Raw genomic sequence first — 21,704 nt, 5'->3', positions numbered from 1 at the left:
GAAGTAAGGTCCACTACATTCAGTGGCACTGGCCGCTAAGTAAGCGAGCATAAGATTTCGGGCTTATAAAACGTTAAAACTGTAGTTCTCACCAGCATTAACCCTTATCACCAAATGTCAGCCCACCAAAAAGGTCTCAGAACGCTTCTGAAATACATTTGGGGATTAGTAAGTCTAAGGGTTTTGGTGCTGTCCCCAAGAACAGGTCTCCATGTGTGTGTGATGTTATAACCTAGGCCACCGACGATAATTGAGGGCATCCTATTGTTAACTGAGACATCAAGAATGGATGTAAAGAAAACAGGTGCAAGTTTTAAAGCCCAGAACCGGCAAGGATGTCCACAAAACAGCATTGCTAAAGTGGAACTTGCAAACAGTTGTCAAAGGCAGCCTCATGTGAATGTGTAATAATACATTAGTCTCAGCGTAGTGTTTCAACACATGAAGATGTGCTGCTAGGTAGGTTTCTTTCTGATGTTAAAGGTTGGAATTTTATTATATTTTTTAATGAGATGGAATTGGTGAATGTCACTTCTGGTCCCTGCAGCAACCTGGATTCCTTGTAGTGAAATAAAATACAATATAAGAAAATACTATTCTCTCCTCCCCATCCTGCCATCAGGCCTCCATTGACTCTGAAGCCACTTTGCTTCATAAGGATGATTTGGGGGTTTACACATATAACATAGTTCCTGCCTGTCCCTCAATCCCAAAGCCACATTAGCAGATCAGGGGTTCTGTGCTCTGGGACAAGGGCTTTTTGGTTTTCCTTCTGCCAGCAGCCCCCTTTCCCAATGTCCCTTCAATAAACTCTCAATGCCTTCTCTGAGGCACCAGAAGACCCTGTGAGATAGGAGAAGTAAAAACCGACTGCCTCTGTTGCTTTGTGCCTCTGCTGGTCTTGGCCAAGGCTGAAAGCACCTTCATATCAGCCTGGATAAGCTCATTTGGTTAGAGTGTGGTGCTGATAATGCCAAGGTTGCAAGTTCGATTCCCGTATGGGATAGCTGCGTATTCCTTCATTGCAGGGGGGTTGGACTAGATCAGGCACCCCCAACCTTTGGCCCTCCAGGTGTTTTGGCCTACAATTCCCATCATCCCTGACCACTGGTCCTGTTAGCTAGGGATCATGGGAATTGTAGGCCAAAACATCTGGAGGGCCACAGGTTTGGGATGCCTGGACTAGATTCCCCTCAGGATCCCTTCCAAATCTGCAATTCTATGATTTCTATTTCCCTCTCAAGACATGTGCCAAAAGGACAAACCTTTCATATTCTTTCTCTTGATAACAGAAGTTGTGCTTCCTGTTATGGATTGAATTATGTGGAAAACCTTTCAGGTTCTCCTTTCTGCCCGTCTTTGAAAAATGTTGCAACTCTAAAATCAGTTATGTAGTAGGAAGGGAGAAGTTTGAGCAATACAGGGTCTTCGCTCTTGCGCATGAAGGGTTTGCCCTCTCCCTTCCCTCCTACGCAAAGCTTTTTCATCCTGAAGTCTCTTCTTCAAAGAATTCAGGTTGCCAATATGATACTGGGTGATAGTGCTTATGGAGACTTGAAGGAGTGGTTTAAAAGACGAACGTTCACTTCTGAGTATAATTAGAAGGCTAGGGATTCACTTTGAAGCATTCCTGGGCAAAATCGGATTGCTTCAAAATACCTGCAATGCACTGTGCAGTTCAAGAAAATATATATATTGAGCTGTTTAAGACTTTATAATTGGTAAATATACAGAACCATGGAAGTGGGGGGGAACCGACAACTGATTGTATAAGTAAATTGAACGGAATGCAAAAATTTGTACGTAATGGAAAAAAGCATTTTATTTTTTAAAAAGAGGAAGTTGTCTTGTTCATAGTTGGGATAAGCTGTTGTCAGCCCGGAACATGGAAGACCATTTTTTTTCTTCGGCTCTGTGGAGACAGTTCTCTGCTGGCCAGATCTTGTTGCTCATTTAGTTTTTAGAGAAGAAAAAACGAGGAACACGAAACACTCACATCCTTTCGGTGTTTTAAAAATTGAAGATAATCACAATTGCACTTCGTTTCTTGAGCAAGGGGTATATGGCTTGCTTACAACCCCCCTTCCCTTTTAAAACACAAAAGATTTAACTTCAAAAAGAGCAAAAGGCATATGTTGGAGTTATATTTAAAATATCACCCAGGATAATCTTATTAAAACTCAGAAGGGAATCCAGCCATGCAAAGTCCTGTTTTGGTTGCTGAACATATACTAGTGAGAGAATATTTCACAACAGAATATTGAGGAACCCTATCAATTCCTTTCTGCTTGCTTCCTTTTTTAATCCCTCCAAAGTGGGATTACATTTATGCAATAGTTAACACCTATTCTAAATATTGTGTTTAAATTTTCCGAACTCAGTTTAATAGACTTCCCTTGTCAAATGGAAACTCTTGTTAAAAGAAACGAAACCCTATTTTCTTAGCGATGCAACAGGTGCACAACATGTGTGAGATTTCATGTGTTATTAACCAGCATTGGAACAGTTAAGGGGGCCGCTAGATTTCAAGGCTATTTCTTGGAAAATAATCCACTTCTGTTCTTGCGTTCTGGCAGCAAATATTGTCGGCTAGATCTCAGGCATAGGCACCTATCCAAAACAAACACCGTTGGATAAGCGAAGTTTTAATTTCTTGGGTGAAGGGGTGACATTTATTTCACAGGAGTGCGAACTACCCATATGCTTTATTGTTTGTTTATTTGCTGATAGTCCGTACAGAGGAGAACGTTTTGTGTCTAAAGTTACTAGTTAGCTTCAAAGTTACTATAGATCAAGAGAGGGCTTCCATTTAGGTTTTAATGCTCCAAGAATATGTTTGAAACTCAAAATGAAAGCGGTCAATGCAGAATAGCATTCAGTATTGAGAAGCAAATGAAGAAAATATTTGCTATAGCTATTATGAAGACCTGCTAGCATTTAATAATGCCTTTTAGATGTTACCTTGGAATTGGCAGATGTAACCTATACAAACAAACGTTAGTCTGTTCTAGTAGATGAACAGTTAAAACCAGGATCTTTGCATCCTGTTCCTGACTTGGTTTCACTCTTTCAAACTCAGGCGCAAGTCTTGGTTTGCTCATTTCATTTACCAGCATGTAAAAATCCTGCTCACATCTCCCAACAGAGGAGAGAGTAGAGTGTGGCAGAACTTTGTTAGCAAAAGTGGACTGGATCCTTTAGCATATAGTCTTGAGAATGAATGAGAATTCAAACTGAACAACAACAACAACAAAAGAGTTGTGCTTTAGAGAGCTGCAAATGGCAAATTTATTGAAAGCAATGTCCTGTTTATGTGGTGTGTTTTTCATTTGAAACAGGAAACATTGCAAGGAGGATGAAAAACTGTGCCATCACTTTATATCTCTGAACAACAAGATCAGACATGTGGATAAATCGATTCTGTGACTGATAGTTGTCTTTGTGGTGATACCTGGTGGTGTTGTTGTATGAGATCTTCAACGTGACTAATTTAAAGCATGTTGTGTGGTTGATTAAATGTTTAGATATTTTCTGCAAACTTTCAAACTCATGCACTATTTAATTTCATGGTGTAGGGTGGGTGGGTGTTTGTGTTTGTTTTATGTCAACATCACAAATGTTTTGATCTGTAAACCGCATTCCGCCAAGAAAATGCTGACCCAGTAAAATGTACAATCTGAGCAAACTGTTCTCAAAGATCAATATAAAGGGTTTGGTTTTAACTACATTTTACTGATAGTTAATGCATTGATACTACCAGACTGAAGTTAGTTGTGTGCATGATTTTAAATGGGTCTACTCTGAATATGGCTAACATTGGATAGAACTCAAGGATTGTACCCTAAACAAACCTACAACGTTCATCTTTTGGAAGTGTCATGTGGAGTTCAGTTCTTATTGCACCACTGCTACTCCCCTATATTTGGTGTGCATTTCCTAACTTTTAGTTGGAGAAGGATGTGTGAGAGAATTGCATAACTCTGCAAGCAGTTAAATATTTATTGCTGTTTCATTTTCTCTCTCTTGTCATCCCTACTTTCAGATGTAGCTCATAAGCTTCTTGGGAAGGCAAGGTTCTGGTGTGTGTGTGTGTGTGTGTGTGTGTGTATAACACATTACCATGGAAAGCATGGCGTGGTGTTATAAAAGTAGAGAAACAAATTTTGACTCTTCCCTTTGGAGTTTATATGATGTGGTGCAAGTGTCCCACAACCCCATTCCTCTGGTCGATTATTTTATTTATCTATTTTATCAGCCGGAGGTTCAGAAGTGTGAAATCCCCTGTCCTGCGTATTACTGAACTTTCTTTTTTTATAGTTATTATAATAATATATTTATTTATACCATGCCCTTTCTCCTGACTAGACTAAAGGTGGCTTTTGGATTAAAAACAAGAATAGCTAAAAACATGGGGGGGGAAACAATCGTTAAAACAATTAAATCTTCATAGAATTAAAACTATATACATATATAAAATCTATTTAAAACAAACAAATAAGTACAATAAAAACTGCGCCAGTCCTTTCACTAAAAGCAGTCAATTCCCAAAAGCCTGTTGGAACAGAAGAACAACAAGGAGGGAGCCATTATTCAAAACATATATACAACAAACGGAGAGGCAAAAACTCTAGAAGCTGCAGAGCAGGGAAGCCCTCCTTTCTATCTAATCCTATTATTAATCCCATTATTACTGAATTTTCAGCTGAACATTCACACGCATTGTTGATCCCAAAGTGTAGTAGCCACAAAGAGCTTGTGTTTGAAGGAAGTCACATGTACTGATACCATTGATGCTGCCATCAGCCCCCTCCCCCAAAAATATCTTGAATCTTGTTCTGAATGCTTCCTCCAGATATATGCCATTTAAAGCATGTTAAACTAAAAGCCAGTGTTTTTCACCTTGAGAATAGTTGGGCTTACGTTTAATGCTGCAGTCTTGGTCACACTTACTAAGGGGAAGCGCCATTCAACTCAGTGGGATTTGCACCCACTTTCATAGGATCAGGGAGGGACTCGGGTGGCGCTGTGGGTTAAATCACAGAGCCTAGGACTTGCCGATCAGAAGGTCAGCGGTTCGAATCCCTGCAATGGGGTGAGCTCCCGTTGCTCGGTCCCTGCTCCTGCCAACCTAGCAGTTTGAAAGCATGTCAAAGTTCAAGTAGATAAATAGGTACTGCTCCGGCGGGAAGGTAAATGGCGTTTCTGTGCGCTACTCTGGTTCACCAGAAGCGGCTTTGTCATGCTGGCCACATGACCCGGAAGCTGTACGCCGGCTCCCTCGGCCAATAAAGCGAGATGAGCACCACAACCCCCGAGTCGGCCACGACTGGACCTAATGGTCAGGGGTCCCTTTACCTTTTAAGCTAAAAGCCAGTGATTTTCACCTTGAGAATAGTTGGGCTTACGTTTAAGGCTGCAGTCTTGGTCACACTAAGGGGAAGCGCCATTCAACTCAGTGGGATTTGCATTTTCATAGGATCAGGCTCCCCATCGTTTTAAATCATTTAGCCTTACAGGTGCATTGTATTGATAACAGAGCCTTAATAGTTTTTGACTCCTCCATTGGATTGGCCAAGGCTACCAAATACTTCTTTCCCATGTGGTTAAATGTACCTGTCATCCCATCAGACATTACGGGAAAGATAAGGTTTAACACACTTAGTCCCATCCTTGCTTTTGGGACACCTGCCTATACATGTCCGAAAACTATTTCTCCATGTTCTAGGAATAACTCTCCCAGAACGTGAATGACCTGGGGGAAATTTAGCTTAAGTGCCTGGGGAGAACCTCTCTCTCTCTCTCTCTCTTTCTGCTGTGGCCTTGGCTGAATTCTGCCAGAGTACAGACTGTTGTGGAACTGGCTTGCAAAGGTGCACGAAAGCACAATATGCATAGCTTGGGATATCATCCAGGTTGCAGAGTGTCCTTGTAAGGCACTCGGAAGGGATCAACAGAGATGGTATCGGAGCTTTTGCGCAAAAAGGGGTCTTGTTGGGGAAGCAAAACAAAAGGCAATTTACAGATTACCTACTGAAGGTTGTTCCAGAGAAGGGAAGCTGGAGGAGGAGTGAGAGATACAAAAGGAGGCTGTGCGCTGATGCTTCAGTGTCCGGGGAAAGAGAAGAGAGATTGAAGCGGTGAAAGTTGGAAAGCAGGCAGGAGAAAGACCTTCTTTTTCCATACTTAAGTGGGAAGCTAATTTTCAGCACAGATTTCTTACTGGTGTACTTTTTTTTTATTAGATTCTGCCAAATTTTCTTATTGTACCGGAGTAAATTGATCCTCCTCCTGCAGCGTTTTGTTGCTGATGTCATTCGCAGCAATCTGTATACACATTGTAGGATTCTGATATAATTTACTCATTCTAGTTCTGTTTCCTTGCAGCAGGGGTAGCTTTCAAACCCTATTTTTACCATTTAGGGTGTCAAGACAGGGATGTAATTTAGCCCCTTTTCTTTTTAATTTATTTCATGATGGCCACTGGTCCCAGATCTTTATGCTGTCCTGTTCTCTGCAGGAATACACTTATTGCTGTGTGCTGCTGCTGCTTTCATTGTCCAGAATAGGCCTACATAATTTGAGGGTGGCGGCGGCATTGTACTAAAAATAGCTTGATTACAAATGATAGTAAGTCTAAGGCCCTAATGCCATAAAAAGTATACAGTGGTATCTTGGTTCTCAAACTTAATCCGTTCCAGGAGTCCGTTCGACTCCTGAAACCATTTGAAAACCAAGGCGCAGCTTCCGATTGGCTGCAGGAGCTTCCTTCACTCAATCAGAAGCCGTGTCAGACGTTCAGCTTCCAAAAAGTGTTCACAAACCGGAACACTTACTTCCGGGTTTGCAGCGTTCGGGAACCAATTTGTTTGACAACTAAGCCATTCGAGAACCAAGGTACCATTGTACATGGGTTTTTAATGGTAGTCAACAAGCCACAGATTCATATAAAATGCTTAGGTGTTCAGATGTGAACTGTGGCTTTCTGACCTGAGCAATGAAATCAGCCAATTGATTCTGCTAATTGTAGTCAGTAAGCCATCATAAGGCTTTTTTATGGTCAGTTTCCTAAACATTTTTAAACTGGACTTTATTTATACAGTGGTACCTCGGGTTACAGACGCTTCAGATTACAGATGCTTCAGGTTAGACTCCTCTAACCCAGAAATAGTACCTCGGGTTAAGAACTTTACCTCAGGATGAGAACAGAAATCACGCGGCGGCAGCGGGAGGTCCCATTAGCTAAAGTGGTACCTCAGGTTAAGAACAGTTTCAGGTTAAGAACTGACCTCCAGAACGAATTAAGTTCTTAACCCGAGGTACCACTGTATAAATGATAATTATTTTATTTATTTATACATACATACCCTGCCCATCTGGCTGGGCTTCCCCAGCCACTCTGGGCGGCTTCCAAAAAAATATTAAAATACTGTAATACATCAAAATTAAAAGCTTCCCTAAACAGGGCTGACTTCAGATGTCTTCTAAAAGTCTGGTAGTTGTTGTTCTCTTTGACATCTGGTGGGAGGGCGTTCCACAGGGCGGGTGCCACTACCGAGAAGGCCCTCTGCCTGGTTCCCTGTAACTTGGCTTCTTGCAGTGAGGGAACCGCCAGAAGGCCCTTGGTGCTGGACCACAGTGTCCGGGTAGAACGATGGGGGTGGAGACGCTCCTTCAGATATACTGGGCCGAGGCCGTTTAGGCATAATACAAAATCGGATTGCTTTATTCCAAAATAATGGAATGTGTACAGTGTACGTTGTTTGGTTAGAATGTTCTAACATTTGCTGCTTGATTTTGTTTTAGAGCATTGTGCTGCGATACTAACAGAGTTGAAAATACGAAGCTTTTCAATAACAGAATGCAGTGAGGAGGTGCTTGTTGAGTTGACTTTCTAGGTTGTCCTGAAACAAATTCTGTTGTGGTGGCACAGAAGATACAGCCAGAATTTCGGTCTTCGTGGGTGCTGCAGTCCTTAGAGATTCTGAGAGAGGCAACTAGTTTCACGTTGCCTGCAATAGTAACTTCAGTTTTAAATAGACTTCTGAAAGTTCCCAGACATGGCAGGTGGCTAAGCAGCAAAGCACAGTTATTAAGCAGTTGTTTTAAAGGTAGCATTGCAATATGTTTTTGCTTTACACTTCTGTTTTTCTGGTAGATTTGGGGTTTGTGTGGAAAATTGGTATACTTAGAGTAAAAAGAAACTCCAAAGTTACAGCTGCCACTGAAAACATAATTTACATGGTGTTCCATTTGATTGGCATTGCCACTTGGAGCAGTGAATAGTCCAAAACCATTTCAATGCCTGAGAAAACCTTGCCCTCTCCAGGGATTTACAGAAGATTGGAAGAAGTATATGAATTATTTGAAGAGCAACTGTAACCAACAAATTACGCTAGTAGGACTACAAGAAGTTTTGTAAGGAGAAATATACGAAGTAGAAAAAGATAGAGATATTGGTTATGAGTTTGAAATGTAATCGGGAAAATAAGAAATGCATACTAAGAGATTAGATTGGAAAATTTTCAGACAGGACTGATGGAAGTCAAAAAAAATTGAATAAGATGTAAAAGAACGTTTAATTACTGTTGAAAATGATACATTAAAAAACTAATAAACATTTATTTAAAAAGAGAGAGAGAAAAAACCTTGCCCTCTCCCTCCCACTAATTGGGTACATTGCTCCACTCTTTTTCAACTCCTGTGCAAGAGAACTCGCCTTTAGATTGTGCTCCAATTCACCAGATCTGCCTATGTCTTCCACCTTTCATGGTACCTCCAAACCAGCCTGATTCACCTGCCTCTCATTGCTAATTTCCCTCTGTTTCTGTAGTTGGTGCTCGGCGTGACATGAGGGCAAGGAGCCCATGGTTTTCAAACTACTTGACAGACTTGAGTTGCAGGAAGTTGAAATGCCAGTGGGGCTTTTAACTTTTGTTCTGAGTTGAGTTGTTCCAGATTTGGTTATTCCCTTCAACAAAGGCATCACCGGTTCATTGAGTTTCCTTTCTGGCTGTGTCCATTCACCTTGTCATTTGAAATAAATTAAAACAATTCTTTAAAAAGATAGTTAAAAAGACTCTTCTTCTTTTTAAGAAGAGTCCTTTTAACTATCTTTTTAAAGAATTGTTTTAATTTATTTTGACTACGGCAGACCAGCACGGCTACCTTCTTGAATCTCGTCATCTTGTTTGCATGATGTCCCTGAATAATATTAATCCTCACTTATATGTGACTCCCTAAGGATTTAACCTGTCTTATTCTGCATTTTTGTATGTGTGTGGTTATAGATGGTAGACATGTAATGGCACCTCTCCCATCTTGGGCTAGGGGACCTGTACTAGCAGGAGGATCAGGGCTGGGATTGTTATCCAAACATATGCACCTTGACTATTGAACCTTGTGATTCATTTGCTCTCCTCGCCTCACTGCTGTGCTGGGTGCCTGCATTTTCATGGTTCCCATCCCTAAACAAACCTCTTTTCTACCTGTAATGTATTGTATTGTAGGGTTGCCGATGAGGTACCATGATTCTTCCACTTCTCCCCAATAAAGGAGGAATCATGGTACCTCATCGGCAACCCTACAATACATTACACAATTGCCACAGTTGTCTTTAAAAAAAAACAAACTGAGAGCCTTTGGGGAAAACCAGAATATGGTTGTAGCATTTAGAGCAGGGGGCAGCAAACCTTTTCAGCAGGGGGCCGGTACACTGTCCCTCAGACCTTGGGGGGTGGACTATTTTTTTGGGGGGGGATGAACGAATTCCTACGCCCCACAAATAACCCAGAGATGCATTTTAAATAAAAGGACACATTCTACTCATGTAAAAACATGTTGATTCCCGGACCGTCCACGGGCTGGATTGAGAAGGCCATTGGGCCAGATCCAGCCCCCGGGCCTTAGTTTACCTACCCATGATTTAGAGAGATAGTTCAAATCAGGGCTGGTGGCTTGCAGGACAAAGGTCCCAGTCAATGTGTCCAAGTGGTTTTGTGTTAGCCAAAACATATAGGGGGGAATGCAGACCAGTAACTGCATGGGGGGTGCATATCAATAATTGTTTTTCCTACAATTCTTAAATTTCCCTGAGTAAATAATGTTTATGTTTTCTTATTTTTCCCTCCCCCAGAACTGTAGTAACGCCAATTCAGTGACCCTGCCAGAAACACTGCTGTTTGTTTCAACTCTGGATGGGAGTTTGCATGCCGTTAGCAAAAGGACGGGGTCAATCAAGTGGACTTTAAAAGAAGGTGAGTATGAAAGATGTCATCTTGCCTTCATTTCACTAACTTTGATAACGGCAAAGTCAACATAATGTTGGAAATGGTTCCAGACATTGGAGAAGCCCGGCCACATTCTGAACAGCCTGACCCCTTATGCATGTTTACCTGGAGGAAAGTCCTGGCTTCAGATGGCTGACCTCCAAGTGAGTTTGGAGGGGATTGCAGTCTTCTGCAAGTCCCAATAAGTTCAATGGGATTTATTACCAAGCAAGTGTGCTTTAAGGATGGCAGCTCAAGACTATCTGCTTATCGTGGCGGCTCATCTGCAAGAATCATAGGAAGGCTCTGTGGTTTTTAACGTCTGCCTTTAACTCCTTGAAACATTAAGCAAAGTATTGTCATTTTGGGTGTAGCTTCTAAGGTTTTATATCTATGTGGCGGGTGGGTTAATTGCAGCACAAAGTTGAATCACTGTGTTACAAAATGTACATCCATGTTTGGCCTCTTTAGGACCAGCAGTCATGATTTGCGAAGACTTCGTCACCAGAAACCTACAATAAAGGCTCTGCATCTAGGTGCCTGTTCCAGGGCTTCTGGGGTGCTAAGCTTAGACTTTGCTATTAGGGCTGCCTGATGAAGTATAGCCATCTAGTTGCTGCTGTTCTCCATCTAAGAGTGGGAGAAGCTGCCATCTGGATGTGCCATCATTTTGCTTCTCTGGTATGAATATTTGTATCTGTAGTGGGGAATATATTGATGCTTGCAAGGGCCATTTCTTAACTGCTGCCACCAGTCTTCTATATTGATAATCCAAGACAGACACATGTTAGGATGAGCATTCCTGACTAACTTCGAGACCAATTACCTAACTCTTATTGGAGCTCTTCTCTTTGGAAGGCCCATATTAATAATTGTGTAATCTGATTTTGTTTTGGAAATAGCCTAATTGGCTTGAGAGTACTATATCAGGATGTTTACTTGCTTGTTTAAATACTATAAAATACATGGAAGGATATAGCTTGCATAGCAAAGCCTGCTTTTCTTTTCTTTTTACACTGATGGCTTTGACTTATGCACTGACCAACAATAAGGGACAAGAGATTCCAAGGAGCTGGGATAGGGAAAACACTCCATTTACTTTTGTTGCTGTCCTTAGTTTTAAAGCAAATGTATTGTGAAATACCACTGCTACATTAGAACAGTCAGACTGGATAATCCAGTTCTATAGAAAGTTTTACTGCATTTGTTCTGTTCATTTGGATCCTTATCTCTTGATACATTGTAAGGTGCTTAATACTCATTGGTTTGGTTCCATATACAAATTAAAAAGTGTTTTGTATGCTAAAAGGAACATTAAGAGTCAGTAACATCAAGGACTTCTTTTGAAAGCTTTCCTGTGTTCCCTGTTATGAAATATCTTGGATTGGGACACTATGGGAATTGAGTTTGCCAGTTACACTCTTCAATGCAGAGCTGTGACATTTGAGACATCTTTGACGGTGACTATTCTGGTATAAGCCTTATCAAATGATGTCCCACCTGTAGTTGAGTTTTCATCCTACTTCTCAGTTTTAAATACTGATTTCCCAGAGGTTGGCATTCCACATGTTGGAAAAAAACACATGCTGGTCTAAGATGAATAATTTTTCTCATATCATAGGTTTCTCCTTACATTGTTTTGTTTTTAATATACTTTTGTTTGTTTTAACAATGCATATAGCTAGGCATTGTATTAATCTGCAATGCCTAGCTATATGCTGAGTAAAGGGAAGACAACACAGGATAGCGGTTTGGGGTTTTGATTTAGTTGGGTGCCTTTGTCACAAAATGTTTATCATGACTGTTGACATGTAAAACATTGATATTATCCACGATTTTTACAGAGCCAAGAAGGATGTGGGAGAGAGAAATGGCCTTGGTAGTAGTCTTTACTTCACAGAGATTTAAAATAACAAGTTGGTCTTAGTAGCTGACAATTGATAAACTCAAATCAGATAGAAGAAAAATATGCTCTGGCCTTTTGACATTACCTGCAGCAGTGCAAAGCAGTTAAGGTTTTCCCCCTCAGGTATCCTTTGAAAAACCTGAAATGCAGCAATCACTTGAGAAAACACACTTATCCCTGCTTTAGAGAATATGAAACTGCGAAACAGCATTCCTGCAAAGCTTTTGGGGCACAACATGATAGTTATTTGCCTATAAAAGTAACTGTTGAACAAGTTTTGCAGTGTATATATGTGAATTGGACAACTCGGTTTCCCCCCTACTCAATGAGATACTTGTGTATGCTTTTTTAGGCCAATGATGCGAATCCTGTGGCCCTCCAATTGTGGCTAGGCTGCATATCCCTCACATTCCCTGACCATTGGTCATGCTGGCCAGGGCTGATTGGAGCTGTAGTCTAGCAACACCTGAAGACCACAGATTCCTCACCTCTGCTTTAGGCCGGTCACAAACACCAGTAGTTTGACAAGAACATGGGATATGCAGTCTTCGCTGTGTGTTGATTGATCCCCTTTTTAAATGATGTAGTTCAACAGGGATCCATCTACCTAGCAACTTAAAAAGCAATTGCTTCATGCAAACATTGTGCTATATAAGTCTACCCTAAATAATGCTAATAAATAGAGAAAGAGGTCGGCTTTGCTCACAGCAGTATTATGCTATTATGCTTTTAGGCTATGTGTCCTGTTAACTGAAAATTAGCAGTTTTTGTATATCCTCTTAGAGGCTATAGTTTCCTGAAAACGCTTAATTAAAAGTTTCTGACAGGCACATATGTTAGTCTAGACAAGGCCAACAAGATGTTGGGAATTGTAGAGCAGGTATGTAATAAACAGGTTGGTAGAGGGCCTAGTACAGGAATATGTTCATAACCTTGCAGGCAGAGTCCTATTTTAAATACAGACTGCTAGGGAGCCCAGGGATCTGTGCTGCTAAAACAACAGCCTTTTCCTGTTAAAAATGGGTTACATAGACTATGAACAAGGCAAAAGGAAATTTATTTGCCACTTTGTCTGTAATGGGGAGCAGACATGTAATAGGGGCGTGTATAATAAGGTTCCTGGTTCAGTACCTGATATCTCTGCTGAAAAGCATCTTTGGTAACAGGCTTGTGTAAAGTCTTTGGCCACAACCTTAGGCAGACAGTATTGTGCTGGCAGACAAACAAGGTTATAAGACGTTTTCATAGAGAGTATTAAAGGCTTCAACTCTATGCACACTTAGCTAGAAATAAATCCCAATGGGCATTGCGGGACTTGCTTCCTCATCAACATACTATGTGCTCAGTCCCTCCTGCCTGACTTCTGCCTCATCTCCAACTTGCATTTGACAAACAAAATCCAGCACTTGCAAACGAGAGTTTCTGCATTTGAAGCCGTCCATCATGCATGAATATATGAACCATACTTATCAACAATAACTTAACAAACAAAACAGTTAAAATATTTACTGGCCAAAGGTTTGGATGTGCTCTGGAAAGGAAATCAACTTTGCTTCAATCAGTTGGCCCGGTTCGCATGTCACAGCAAACCATAGTTTATGGTTCCTGTGTGTGTACTGACCTGGGCTGTTTCGCTGCCCCCCCCATTAGCATATGGAGACTACAAACTACTATAGCAAGCTTAGCATTATATTTGAACCAGATAACATTATTTGCTTTGCTTCAGACAAACCTTGATGATAAGGCAAGGTTTGTTCTTGGCTTAGCAGTTGTGGTTGTTTGAGTGAAACAGTGATCCCTGGTTTGGACGTAACAGCTATGCCAGGGTTTGGAGTTTGTTTTCTGTGCATGCTAGCAGGGAGGAGCAAAGTAGGTGCCATTGGTTGGTACATGGTTAGCTATGGTGACATGTGAATGCTGCCATTGAGTGAACAAAAACTGTTTTGAAATGTTGCAGCCATAAAAACTAACCTGCCACATTCAAGCAGGCCTTAGCCATGAGGCTTCAAAAGGAGATGTTTAAAGTCAACCTTGGGTATTTTTTTTTAAAATCAAGACAAAGCAGTTTTTGTGACCCTTTCAGGAAAAGAAACTGGGAAAAACTGCCCTGGTCATTGTTCAAGTTCAGTTTTGAGCTGTCTTTCTAACCTGAACAGCTTATTTCTTCCCAGATGAGATGTTTCTGTCCCTAATCTGTTCACCAAGGCAACTTGCAAAGTCAGTTGGTTACTTCCCTTGAGCAATGCCTTGAGTATTATTTGAACTCTTGAATTCCACAGAGCCACTACCTATTTTCTTCTTTTAAACACTTGAGAAATAGCCACCATGTTCTCTTTCCTTTCTTATTTTTTTATTTAAACCAGTTGGTTTCAAACAAATACTTTAGGCCATGGTTCTTCTTTCTCTTGCTCCATTCAGTTGCTGTGTTTGAACATCCAGATTAATCTTAATTATACCATATGCCAGGATGGGCAATGTATGGCCTGTGTGCAGAACATCCAGCTGAGTTTTGCTTGGCTCTTCTAGCTACTAGTAAGGTCAATAATCTCAATTCTTTGGATTTTGTTCCTTATGTAGCCAAAATGCTACTAGAGGGAAGGTATCAACAGGCTTGGGAATACCCACAGTTTCAGAAGTTTTTTTGGGTTTTTTTAAAGCTTGGGAGATGAGAAACCTCCTGGTAAGTTTCCTCTGGAGGTGGGGTGTGGAATGGAGTACCCTGGAAAGGGCATGGCTGGCTGGTTCGGACCTGAATTCAAAACAGCAACATGTTGTTGCAGATCCCCTTTGTTCCTTTCCTAAAACATCTCTCTCACCCTTATTGTTTCTGACAGCAACTCAAAAACATGGGATACTTATGTATCCTAAAGATTCAGAATTAAAAAGGCTGATTGTAAACTGCTGTGGGGCTTGTTTGTTTGTTTGTTACAATTAAGCGTTATATAACTTATGAAATAAATAAAAAGAACCCCTCAATTTGTAGGAGGGGAGATATCTTCAGAATTTTAAAGTTCATGGTTTTACGAGTAAAATGGTACCTCGGGTTACTTTACTTTACGAGTAAAGTGGTACCTCGGGTTACAGACGCTTCAGCTTACTTACGCTTCAGGTTACAGACTCCGCTAACCCAGAAATAGTACCTCGGGTTAAGAACTTTACTTCAGGATTAGAACAGAAATCATGCGGCGACAGGGGGAGGCCCCATTAGCTAAAGTGGTACCTCAGGTTAAGAACAGTTTCAGGTTAAGAACGGACCTCCAGAACGAATTATGTTCTTAACCTGAGGTACCACTGTACTTTGGACGTTGGCCAAGGTCAGATCTATTGAGGGTGTTCAGGGTCTGTTCAGAAAGATTGTTGTCTAGACTGAGCCTTTCGGATCCTACCAGTTGAAAACAAGTCCCAATACTTGCATCTTCAGTTCCACTATTAAGGAACTGTGGAGACGTAACATAATACAAGCAAAAAATATTTGGTAATCCTTCATCATTGTCATGCATCAGTGAAATTTGTACTGCCATGGACGTGCTTGAGATTTGAAGAGCCTAAAAGGCAGCAACAAAAAACAAAGTACTGTTCCTCTGTCACACTATTTTGGAACGACCGTCAGGAAGCGCACAGGCAGCATGCTTCTGTCCCCTTCTCCCCAAATTGTAGGCTTTTGCGGGAGGTGGGGGAATTCCCTCACCTCTCGCAAAAGCAGGAAGAAGGTCTGGGAGAAGCTGCTCCCAGAGCTGGGGGGGGAATCATTTTTCCCCCTTGATTTCCCCCTCTGAGAACTAGGTGCGCCCTATGGTCAGGTGCGCCCTATGGACTGGGCTGGGTTGTCCTCTGGTTTAGGATGGGTTGAGGCACCATTTGAGATGTGTGTTTAAGAAAAGAAAAGGAAAAAGAGGAAAGGTGGGGGCAAAGAAAAAGACCTGCAGAAAGAGGCGGGCATATGACTAGCTAAAAATTGCCGTATTTTTTGCTCTATAGGATGCACTTTTTCCCTCCTAAAAAGCAAGGGAAAATTTGCGTGCGTCCTATGGAGCGAATGTGGGGGGAGGCAGGCGGGAAAAGCCCCCCACCTCCCAGAAAAGCCAGGAGAAGCCGTGCAGCCCTTTTAAAGAGCGCGCGGCTTCTGCCGGTTTTGCGGGAGGTTGGGGCTTTTGCGAGAGGTGAGGGAATTTCCCCACCTCCTAGAAAAGCCAGCAGAAGCCGCGCAGCCCCTTTAAAGCGCGCATGGCTTCTCCCGCAAAAGCAGGGAGAAGGTCTGGAAGAAGCGCACAGGCAGCATGCTTCTGTCCCCTTCTCCCCAAATTGTAGGCTTTTGCGGGAGGTGGGGGGAAGCAGGAAGAAGGTCTGGGAGAAGCTGCTCCCAGAGCTGGGGGGGGGATCATATTTTTTCCCCTTGATTTCCCCCTCTGAGAACTAGGTGCGCCCTATGGTCAGATGCGCCCTATGGAGCGAAAAATACGGTAAATGGATCCTCAGATTGGGGTTCCAGATGGGTGCTTGGTCTGAAAGTGATAAAAAAATACCCACTAATGCATAAAGCTATATCCTACACTTCCATGTACGTATGTGAAAACAGTGCCTGTACAATAATGCATGTCAAAGACCTGGCTGCCTGTTCTGCCTTGTGTACACATGATGGAAAAACAAACAAACACAGTAGGCGATAGGTTGCTGCTGTTTGGGCACATGGCAAAACAGACGTTTGTGGTATCCTACCGAGATTAAATGCGCCTTTATAAAAGTTGTTTGGCAAGCAGGAATTGAACAGGGGTGGCATTAGCTACTGGTGTGGAGATCTAGTAATGGGAGGAAACATGAACAGCTAAGCTTTGCCAGCAAAAGGTGGCAGCCCTGATTATGCAGAAGAGATTGCCTGGCACAAAGCAGTCCGGAGCCTGCCTGTAAGAGGCCTGCCTGTTCTTATTTCTTTGTTCTTGCATCATTTTGTTTGCTTGAGGAGGAAGCTGATCTAAAACCGTTTGTAGCAGTAGATATTGTTTGCTTGTAGACCTGTTTTGGTTTTTTTAAAAATTCACTGTACTTACTGCTTTAATCTGCTGAGGCCAGGGTTTTCATTTAAAAATCTCTTATTTCTAAATTTTTCCAAACACTTAAAATTATTCCAGGCATGTGTGCCTGTCTTCTGTGTGTTTTCCACTTAACAGGCAATAGAAGAGAGAGAAAACACTTGTACAGCTATTGAATGAAAGCACTAGTGGAAACGTATGCCTGTTTACTTGGAAGTAAGTCCTAACCTTTCAGTGGGACTTACTCCAAGTAAGTGTGCATGAGATGTAATCCTTAAACAATTTGCGTGTGTGTGTGTGTGTGTGTGTGCGCGCACACACACACACACATTTTTATTTCCCTTACCCCTCAAACTTACGTGACAAAAACATTTTTAGCGCCCAAAGCTTTTTCAGAAGCACAGGTCAGAGGCGATAATGTTTCTGAGGAGTAGTTGCTGGGAACCACAGGAGGGGACAGTGCTCAGATCCTGCTTTGTGGGGCTTCCTGTAGGCATCTGGTTGGCCATTGTGAGATCCAGATGGTGGTTTAGATGGGCCTCTGGCCCGATCCTGCACTGTTTTTCTTGCGTTCTTAAATTCGCTTCGATGCACTGGGGTCTTTTCGTGATCCTGTGGCGTTGCTCTTCTGCGAGCAGCTGATAGCGGAATTAAAATAACACCATATTCCCCATTACATTCCCCAGGCGCAAGATCCTAATACAGTGGTACCTCGGGTTACATACGCTTCAGGTTACATACGCTTCAGGTTACAGACTTCGCTAACCCAGAAATAGTGCTTCAGGTTAAGAACTTTGCTTCAGGATGAGAACAGAAATTGTGCTTTGGCGGTGGCAGCAGCGGGAGGCCCCATTAGCTAAAGTGGTGCTTCAGGTTAAGAACAGTTTCAGGTTAAGTACGGACCTCCGGAATGAATTAAGCACTTAACCCGAGGTACCACTGTATATGTGTAGCAAGTTCATTTTCAGCTTCTCTCCGCTCTTGGCTCTTTAATTAGTGGTTTCCTTCCTGCAACTTTCTTTTAAAGTGGCTTATGTCCCTTAGCTGAGGAGAAACATGGGAAAACACTAAAAAGAAAAAAGTAGACTGGCAATGATGAGGTAAACGATTGCCCATTCTGGAGGAAACTGCTACAGTCAGAGAGAGGAACTGAGCGCTATTCACAAAGCATCCCTCTCTCCAAGTCTTATCTCTTGAAATGATCTTCAATGCAGGTGATATTCTGCCCCTCACACTTATCAGGTTTCCATCAGCTCTCTGTCATCTTGAACATTACAGTGCATCTATTACTCCGTGACAAGGGAACAGATCCTTAAGTTTCTGGGAAGTTTAGTGGAGTCAAGGGCCATACAGTGATACCTTGGGTTACATATGCTTCAGGTTACATATGCTTCAGGTTACAGACTGTGCTAACCCAGAAATAGTACCTCGGGTTAAGAACTTTGCTTCAGGATGAGAACAGAAATCGCGCAGCGGCGGCAGCAGGAGGCCCCATTAGCTAAAGTGGTGCTTCAGGTTAAGAACAGTTTCAGGTTAAGAACAGACCTCCGGAATGAATTAAGTTCTTAACCTGAGGTACCACTGTACAGTGCAATCGGCATAATGGGGCCTTCTGCTGCCGCTGCACCACCGGAGCACAATTTCTGTTCTCATCCTGAAGCAAAGTTCTTAACCCGAGGTACTATTTCTGGGTTAGCGGAGTCTGTAACCTGAAGCGTATGTAACCTGAAGTGTCTGTAACCCGAGGTACCACTGTAATTTGCAATAATAAGATAAGCAAAGACAGGTTCCTGCTCCAAAGAACTTTCAACTGTTTTTTAATGGTACATAATAGGGGAAGGGGCAAAAGTGATAAAATAGTTGAGTGGGTGGGATGAAATGAGACAAGTTAACAAATGATAAGTGTGAACTGGATGGGGGGAAAACTTTCCAAACTCAGAAACGTTCAAGTGGTATATCAAGGCCCACATTATACCCAGGCCTCTGCCCAGCCTTTCCTTCTTGGGTCTTGTTATTATTGGGACTTGGTTCCTGCAATCCTGTAATCTCCTCGACAGGTGAAGCAGGTGACGGCAGCTTTATCATAGACTACAGGCTTGATGTGAGGTCAGGATGTTGAATTGCTTTCACCTCGACTTTTTTCTGTTTTTGTTTCTGCAGATCCTGTACTTCAGGTGCCTCTACATGTGGAAGAGTAAGTCTGCTCTCTGTCTTTCTCCCCCCTCCGCCCCTGATTCCTGCAGATACAAACCTGGTAAAAGTCGTCCAGGCAAGCGCTTTAAAGTTACAGGGTGGTCAGTGAATTAGCCCAGGTAGCTGATGCAAAGATGCCTATTCAGTAAGATGAATAATATGCTTGCAAACGATAGTATATGAATGCATGAGGGGAAGGTGTTTCCAGTCCTCAGAATCTCTCTATGCCGAACTCCGCAGAGGAAGTGGGGAGACTCCAGAACTCTAGAAGGGATCAGAAGGCTGCTTCTGCCATAATCTGGTATTTTTGGATTACCAGCCGAATATTTACACTAGGAAAGGGAGAGAAATTCAGTCCTTGTTCCATTCTGCGGCTCACTTAGCCCACAAACAAGCAAACAAACTTACTTTGTCTTCCCAATAGACTGTGAGTTAGGTAGAAAAGGTTTCTTCTTGCAAAGTGATTTTCAGTTGCGCAAGGGGGTCACAGTTGTCTCTGATTTCCATTTATCTCCTCTTTGCCAATGCAGTCCTAATACTTCCCACACTGTTTCTGAGGTTCCACTGACCCCCAGGACAGGCTTGTGGGAAAAGGGGCAAAAGACCAAAGTAGAAGGGAGATGTGGGAAAGCCTCATTCTGCAAGCACTTTCATAGTTTTCATAGTTCTTAGCCCTAGGCTTCTAAAAATCCTTGGCCATATTTCCATTTTAAGTAGGTTGCCTGGGCCTGTTTAGCAGCTTGTTCCGAGCAAATTAATTTGGAAGCAAGTTTCATTGTCTTCTAAGTGAGCACACTTAGTTATTGCGCTGTAAAAGTGATTTTTGACTGCATTTCATTACAAAGATGCCGGGAAGCCTTATGCTGACATTGTGCTTTCCAGAATATTATTTTATTTAAGCGAATGCCCTATAGCTAGCTGATCTCGCCAGCTTTTTACTTGGCCTGTGGCCATACTTTTAACTAAATCAGAAATTAACACACTGGGAGTTTTTTTAGTGACTTAACTCTGTGCTAGAAGAAAATTCACCAGTTAAATTTCTGCACGTCAGGCTGCTGTTAAAGCCAGCAGCGCAAGACAAGTAAAACATGTTAACTTACAGTAAGTGTGGGTTGTTTTGATGTCATTTAGGAGAAGCATTATTGCAAACATTCCCTAGAACTAAAATATAACCTGGCTTGTCCAAAATGTAGTCACCCTTATAAGAATATTGTGGTGGAGAACAATATGGTCTCTCAAGACCAGGGCTCTGTATTGCCATGGAAAGTATTCTAAGATTTAATTTTCAAAATGGCACAACCTACTGCCAACTAGTTTCCAAACATACTTAACATTTTAAAAATCTGGTTTTTGCAAACAGAAACCTGTGTGTACCAATTCCAAATTGTGACTGTAACTAAGCTGTCGTCATCAAGTTATTTCACGTAACATGACTTGGTAATTGAAGTCGATGGTGCTATTCAGATACAACAAATGTCAGAATGATAAACCATGGCTTTACCTAGTTGGAAACCAGTGTTCACATGCTTCCTTCTCCCTTCTGCTGTGCACCTTATTTCCAGACTTAAACCAGTTTCCTATGATGTCCAAACAGGGAAATAGCGGCCACTTGCTTTCTCTTCCCTTCTCTTTTGATCTGAAATCTGATATTTCCATACTTTCCTGTGACATTTGGGCAATCCCTACAAGCCAGGATATCAAACCAAAATTTGATCCTGGTTTGATATACAAGTTTATGGAGAAATCTTAAACCATAATCTCTCCATTCAAGATTTCCCCGTAAACTTGGATATCAAACCAGGATCAAATTCTGGTTTGATATCCTGGCTTGTAGGGACTGCCCAAACCACAATTTAAGAAGGGTGGCTTACAGCATCATCAAATTGATTGTATTAATCATCGCAGCAATAACTAAAACCATTTACATAGCACAGCAGACAAAACAAACTCGGTTAAACACCAGATTACCTTCTCCCCAAAGCCTGAATGAACAAATGCACCTTTAACATTTTCACAGTGGGCAAGGCATATACAATTCCCCCCTCCCTTTTGGTTACCCTCTCCTATATGGTGGTACCTCAGAAGTCAAACGGAATCCGTTCTGGAAATCCGTTCAACTTCCAAAACATTTGGAAACCAAGGCGCGGCTTTTGATTGGCTGCAGGAACTTCCTGCAGCCAATCGGAAGCCGTGTCGGATGTTCTGGTTCCAAAGAACGCTCGCAATCTGGAACACTCACTTCCGGGTTTGCACCGTTTGGGAGCCAAAACGTTTGACTCGCAAGATCCAAGGTACGACTGCAGTCTTTTACAG

The 21,704-nt window shown here is 42.1% G+C and overlaps 1 protein-coding gene across 1 annotated transcript in view; it reads left to right on the top strand.

Annotated features, from left to right (window-relative positions):
* ERN1 (endoplasmic reticulum to nucleus signaling 1) overlaps positions 1-21,704 on the top strand; it is a 62,825-nt gene that overhangs the window by 12,093 nt on the left and 29,028 nt on the right. Inside the window, exons 2-3 of the mRNA XM_053375294.1 lie at positions 10,133-10,253; positions 19,359-19,392. Of these exons, the coding sequence (XP_053231269.1) occupies positions 10,133-10,253; positions 19,359-19,392 (155 nt within the window). The remainder of the gene's footprint in view (positions 1-10,132; positions 10,254-19,358; positions 19,393-21,704) is intronic.

Source organism: Podarcis raffonei, chromosome 2, assembly GCF_027172205.1.
Source record: "Podarcis raffonei isolate rPodRaf1 chromosome 2, rPodRaf1.pri, whole genome shotgun sequence".
Classification (NCBI taxonomy): Eukaryota; Metazoa; Chordata; class Lepidosauria; order Squamata; family Lacertidae; genus Podarcis; species Podarcis raffonei.
The sequence above is the reverse complement of the archived record's forward strand: the minus strand, read 5'-3'. Positions and strand labels throughout refer to the sequence as shown.